Source organism: Lynx rufus, unplaced genomic scaffold (assembly GCF_022079265.1).
Source record: "Lynx rufus isolate CCGP_SWC_20201006 ecotype Redwood Valley unplaced genomic scaffold, mLynRuf1.p SCAF_8, whole genome shotgun sequence".
Taxonomy (NCBI): Eukaryota; Metazoa; Chordata; class Mammalia; order Carnivora; family Felidae; genus Lynx; species Lynx rufus.
The window spans coordinates 122,134,591-122,141,563 of NW_025814896.1; the positions used below are offsets into that span (position 1 = coordinate 122,134,591).

Sequence of the window (6,973 nt, forward strand, 5' to 3'; positions counted from 1 at the left end):
CTAACGTTCTCATTATGGCAACAAAGCAAAGTTAATTTTGATGTGAGATAGCATTATTTCTAAACAGTGCATACAGTTACTTTGCTTATAGCATAAAGTTCCTTGGGAAAGTGTTGGAAATTAATTACAAATTTCTATTTTAGCGTTTTCATGAGTGCAAAGTAGTTTAACAAGACTTCACAACAGAATATCCCTTTAAAAAGAAATGTGACAATCCACAAGTAACATTGTACTTATTATATTACTGAAATGTATTTGTGGTGGGAAGTCTCAAATTACTTCACATATTTAAAGGAAACCTCAGTAAGCTGTCAGTTCTGTAGTTTACCACGGTTTAATAAGGAAATTTCTTTAATAAGATTATGTTTAAAATGGAGTTGGTAGCAAAGAAAGGAGTAATTGCCTATCACACTATAAAAAATCAGTTTCACATCTTTGGAATATTTCTTTACACTAATTTCCACATTGTTTGAACTTAAATGTATATACACAGAATCAAAAAAGCAAAAGATCATCAAAAAGCACTTTTTTTTCTCCCAGATGCTGAAGTTTTATACTGGAATTAGATGAAAATTTATCTCACTGTTACCACAAATGTTAATCTAAACACAAATATTAAATCATATTTTTGTTTTATTAGTTTTAATGAGAATAGTGGAATTAGAAAATTTCAGTGTTGTTTGAACAAGTGATTTCTCTGTTCCCTGATCTCTGATAGATACAGTCCCCTTGTTGAGAGGATTGTCATGTTGTTCAAAATAAATAAATTAATAAAGTACAAAATGCCTGAGAATCTTTTCCAGGAATTGTCAGGTCATGCATTTGCAACTATCACTGAATATAGCGGGTTGGGTATTTTAGTTGTGTAGAGTGGTTAAAGTGTAACTGTTTATTTTGGTCTTTAAAAAAAAAGTTTTTTTAATTATTTTTGAGAGAGAGCACGAGTTGGGGAGGGGCAGAGAGAGAGGGAGACACAGAATCTGAAGCAGGTTCCAGGCTCTGAGCTGTGGGCACAGAGCCGGATGCAGGGCTTGAACTCACGGACCCTGAGATCATGACTTGGGCTGAAGTTGTCTGCTTAACTAACTGATCCACCCAGGCACCCCTATTTCAGTCTTTTTATATTACAGTATAAGAGATGCTGAAGTCTTTTTGGCACTTAGAAAATTGTAGTGAAACATATTTTGCTGTATTCAGAAAAAGGATTTGTTGACTTCAAAGAATACTGATCTGCTAACATACAAAAATTTATCAACTTAAGAAACATTTTGAGAATTCTAAATCAGAATTTGCTTCTGAATCTTTCACAATATTACCTTTACTTGCTCTTGTGCTTCTCTCAAAGATGAGGGTCAGAGAATCCCATGTGACTATTTGAGCTTATATCATAATTTTCGAAGAGAAGTTTTCTAGGGCATGGGGGGCAATTTGTTGCCACATAAGTTTGGAAAACATTGCCTGTGTATCCATTGTAGTAAAATTGGAATGAATGTTAGTCTGTTTTTGACCCTGAGAAGTACTATAGTAGAAGCCTGTTTAACCTTGTTTTACCTAGCATTTCCCAAATTTATTTAATCTCAAAATCTTGAACAGTATACAAAAGTTTATAGCAGCATAATTCTTAATGGTTAAAATGTGGAAGCAACTCAAACATCTATCAACTAATGAATGGATAAACATTAAAAACAATTTTTTTAAAAGTAACCTCTCTGCCCAATAATGTAGGACTTGAACTCATGACCCTGAGATCAAAAGTCACATGCTCTACCAACTGAGCTGGCCAGGTGCCCCCAGATGTATCTGTTTTTATGTATATCCACTTAATATATACCTGTTCAGTGGAGTATTGGCCATAAAAAGGAATGATCTACACTACAACATACGTGAATCTGGAGAACACTATGCTGAGTGAAAGAAGCCAGAGACAAGAGACCACGTATTGTAGGATTCCATCTATATGACGTGTCCATAATAGGCAAATTCCTAAGAACAGAAAGTAGATTAGTGGTAACCATGCACTGGCAGTGGGGAAAGTGGAGAGTGACTACTAGTGGATTCAGGTTTCTTTTTGCGATGATGAAAATGTTCTCCAGTTGCGTAGGGGTGATGGTAGCTCAACTCTGCATATACTAAAAGCCACTGGATTGTATACTTTAAAAGGATGAGTTTTACCGTATGCGAATTATATGTCAATAAAGTTGTTATTTAAAAAATAACCGGAAGAAAGAGGCTATAGCAACGACTAAGGCAAGAAGTCATGAGGGCTTAAAAATAAGGCAGTGGCAATGGAGAGGTACTAGAGAGTGGAGGGGTGAAATGTAGAGTCTCAAAGACTGACTTTAACCAGCAGGGATGCAAAGTCCCCAGGCTGAAGCCCTAAGCAGAAAGGCTGATGGATCCCATGGTGCACAGGTTTGCACTAGCAGTGGCTAGTTTCACCAAGAATGAAGGAGTTCTATACACATGGTAAATAAAAATGCTTTAACAAAAGCTGTTGCTTCTTTCTTTAGTCATCTATAGACAACAGGGATGGCCAAAACATTACGCAGAATCATAGCCTTGCCTTTATAGTTTTCATAACTCAAAACATTTTTCTTGCTGCCAGTAGAGTTTGAGTAATCTGTCACTACTCATCAGGGTGAAGTGCCCTGTGGGGGAAGGTAAGAGGGTATGGCCCTTGCCTGCTGAGAACATAGTCTTATCGACCTAGTATGATCTACTCAAAGGCTGTCCTCATCTTTCACGAGGAAAGACACTCAAGTGATCTGCCAAATGTTAGAGGATAACAGAGCACGTGGATTATAAATTTGGGAAGGTAAACACAGGTTCTTGGATGGTCTCATTTTTGCCATCACGTGATAAAGGCAGACAGACTCTTAGAGTCGGCTCCACATTTCAGACCCTTGACCCAGGTGGGAGAACAGTTGAACCTACTTCTTGGATGCCAAGGTCATGATATGCCCTTTGTAGCTGAGGATGGTGCAGCCTAAGTACGAATGCTGTTCCTCCCTTTCCTTTCCTCTCTCAGGCCCTGGGTTGTGGTCAGCAAGAACATTAGGAACCCCTTGAGAGTTTATTGCAGAGTGAAGGCTCACAGGAGTTTCAAATGAGGCAGCAGTGGATGGTCTGATACCTGCTTTCAGTGGGCTCTTTCCTTCCCCCAGAACCATTTCCTGTGCGGACATTCTCGCAAGGCGTAGGGAAATTTGCTTCTCAAGAGGGCCATGTCTAACACAGAGCGGCATGTCTGTCGTATTAACAGAATTCCTTTTCTTGGTACAGATTTTGGAGATGGCTTGGGGAAAAGGAAGGAGCCTTAGTCTTAGAGTCATAGGAGCTATGTAAGTCCAGGCAGCCTTGACGAGGCCATGTGATGTAGCACAGGCTCTCTGGAGTTTCACTGAGTGGGGTTTGAATGCCAATGTGCCTTAGACCGGACTCTGTTTCACGTCTGGAGCCTGTGGAGCAGGGATAGCCACCTGCAGGATTGTTAGGAGGAATAGATATGATAATGTATGGAGAGTACTTGGGATGTGGCAGGACTGTTAGTGCATTCAGGTCGCTTTTCTAAGATTATTTCCTCTTGAAGAGTGAAGATGATGCCCTATGATGTTTAGGGTAGTTGAGAGAATAAAATAATGTATGCAGTTATGCTACACAAATACAGTATTGAGATTAGAGAAGCCCTTCACAAGGATCTTGGTAACCCATTCCAGATTTTTAGCACTCATCCATTCATCCTTACGTCGAACTAGAATGTTTCCTTCTTTATTACTGTCCTTTTTTTTTTCTTGACCTTCCAAGAATGTGAAGTTCATTTGCTTCATGAAAATCTTCATGCCCTGAAAGATATAATCCCTTCACTCCTAGCCTTTAGGTTTGAAAAAACCAATCTTGATTATTACTGGCAATTTTCTTATCTGTAATTACTTGTTTCTTTATTCTAAACTCTAACTTTTCCATTGCTTATGGTGGCCAAAACAGGAAATAATCGAGAATTTCTCAGACTAAAACATGGGGGAAAGATTACTTTCTGTCCCCGGTTCCCCATTAAAATATCTATATCTGTATCTTTATTATGAAAGTAACATCTCTTTATATACATTTTGGAAAAGAGAGAAGGAAAACAGCCCATAATTGCATCAGTACAACTAATAGTTTCATGACTGCACATCTGGCTATTTTTATATACATATTTTATGTATCTTTATAGCTTATATATCTTTGTACATATCTTACATAATCACAGTCATATACAAATATGAATCTTACAGTGTGGTTTATAATGCTGCTTGTCTTTGGTGGCTATCTTGTAGAATTGTAAGGATTCAATGCGCTAAGTGCTTAGCATAGTGTCTGGCATAAAGTTAGTGTCAGTAGGTGGGAGGTAGTTATTGTAGGACATTTCCTGATGGATGCACAGAAGTGGATTTACTGGGTCAGATACTTTTTAGGCTCTTGATACATGCCACCTGCCACATTGCTTTCTAGAAGCCATTTCAGTTCATAGAACCCTTGGCACTAGTGAGTTTCACTGCTCCTTATCAGCATTTAGAGCTCTCCCAGCACCTCTCCCCCTTTTATTTTTAGATTAGGGAAGCTAATTTAGTAGGTGAAAATGGTACCTCATTGTCTAAGTTTCATTCTTTGATAACTACCAACCTGTCTTATATTTACTAGCAATGGTTCCTCTTGTAAGGTCGATGATCTGTTAAACAATTGGAATCACTTAATGTTTTCTTATTGAATTATGTAGGCTCGTCAGTAAAGATACTAATCCCTTGTCATATGGATTGCAAATATTTTTCCTGACTGTTTCCTTATTTTGGCTATGATTTTTTAAAATTTGCGCGTGCACACACACACACACACACACACACACACACAATGCGGTCCATCTCTTCTGTGCCTGAGTCTTGCCAGGTCTGATGGTAGTACCTTGAGTTCAACAGGGGAGACTCCTCCCATAGTTACATGGGCTTCTAATAACATGTGTCTTTTTTTTTTTCTTTTACACATATCTTTTATGGTAAGAGTAAACAGACTCTTCATAGGCCCAGAGAACACGTTTTCCTTGATATAGGGAAATTAAGTAGAGAAGGAAGGAGCTCACTAGACTATCACTTGGTTTTTATAACAGGTTATAATTTCAGCTCTTCGTGACTGGAATCTTCTACACATTTTCCGTCTTTTCCTCTAGGACTGGTGTTTCTGAAGATACCATTGCAGATACCTATTTGGCAAGTGTGTTCTACCAATATAGGCCCTACCCGAGTTCCCTGAAGAACTCCCACTACCACCTACCCTCATCAACCTTCTTCACATGTTTTCTCGCAAGAAGATGCCAGGTCTTCGTGAGATCTGGGGGTTAAGGGCATGGGGCTCTTTGCCTGGATGAAATGCTGGTGAATCTACCTTCTCCTACTACTCTGTTCAACTTCCTTCCCTGCAAGAGAGTGAGCAGTCATCCCTTGCCCCCGGGGAAGCCTCATGTGGATATCCTTAGTAGAGCAGAGTCGGTCTGCGGGTTCCCTTGCCAAGGAGTCCTGTCCTTTCTAATCATCAAGACCTGTACTAAAGGCTCCGAGAGAGCCCAGACAGCTGATGTGTGAGAGCAGGAGCAGGCCTACATGGACTTCCTCATCACTGTGGCCATCAATGCACACAAAGGCATTCCACTGGCTTCTGAGTCTAGATCTATAAATATATTTATTATAATATAACAAGAACTTAACAATAAACATATACTATGTACAATACCATTACAGAGAACCCTGTTTTGTATCATTCACAGAAATAGCCAGTGTTGCTCCAGTGTGATAGATGAGGAGAGAAGCGGAATTTCAATGTCGTCTGTGTTGAGTCTCGCTGACCACTAACGCCTCCTTTGGAGGCAGACGCACGCCAACGCTAACATCGGCCCTGCCCCAGGCAGTTAGAGATTTGTGCTCCGGTCCTTGGGTTCACACTTGCACCCTGTTTGACATAAATACTTTAAATGACATACAACGTATGTAGTTTTGTGCTTATTACTTTTTAAAAGAATAAATAATAGTAAAAACTGCATAAACGAAGCTCGGTATCTTGTCCAAGTGGGAGCCACACTTGTAGTGCTAGAAGTTGATGCCCGACATTAGAACTGGAATTTTATGTCATCAAATACCGAAAGATGGAAAGCACGTCCTGTCCTGTCCTTTTCTCCTTAGAAATGGTTTTTATTATGAAATGACGGCAAGTTGACTTCCCAGATATAAAAATGGCGAATGCGTATTTGGTACCAACTTCAACTAAACAAGCGCAGTGGTGGCGGCTTTCTTCTTGCCCTGGAATGGAAACTGGTCACTGTGTGAGGTTTGAGGGTCTGAGGACTGGCAGGAAGGCCTTTCTCTCATGAGCCACGGTGTGACCTCCCTCCTGGCTCCCCTTTCTCTGGTTAAAATGCTACAGGAGGAGTGATTCTGCTCATGCCCCTCAGGCCGTGGCTGTCATGGCTCGTCTACGAAGGCTGTCCCTATCCTGAGAGCTCTTGTGGCAGGTGCCTTAATATATAGCTATAAATATCAAAAATAGTCTCCTGTGCTTTGTAGACATTTATTCTCCCTCCCTCCCTTCCTCCCTTCCTCCCCGGCCTGGGTCCTCAGCTTGACCTCATGGAGGGAGCTGGACTGGTGTCATGAGCCAGAACTGGTTTCCTTCTAGAACAGAATCTTCTTTGACAATGCCTCCATGAGGCACAGCTCTTAATGGGGCTGTCTGGGAGTTACATTTTTTAAAAAATAAAACGGGGGTATTCACCCCCACCCAGGAGAGATCCTCTATTCTGCACGTAGAAAAAATTAGAGCAAATGCCCCACTCTGGCACTACCTGCGAAGAGCTTTGGGAATTCCTGCATTATCCCTCTCATGGCCTCCTCCTTCTCTCAGTACTTAAAAATAGCCTTTTTGTTTATCAAGAAAATGCCTTGGAAATCTA

The 6,973-nt window shown here is 40.3% G+C and overlaps 1 protein-coding gene across 1 annotated transcript in view; it reads left to right on the forward strand.

Moving 5' to 3' along the window:
- ATAD2B (ATPase family AAA domain containing 2B) overlaps nt 1-6,511 on the forward strand; it is a 191,093-nt gene extending 184,582 nt beyond the window's left edge. Inside the window, exon 28 of the mRNA XM_047069264.1 lies at nt 5,201-6,511. Within this exon, the coding sequence (XP_046925220.1) occupies nt 5,201-5,215 (15 nt within the window). The 3' untranslated portion in view covers nt 5,216-6,511. The remainder of the gene's footprint in view (nt 1-5,200) is intronic.
- The last annotated feature ends 462 nt before the right edge of the window (nt 6,512-6,973 follow it).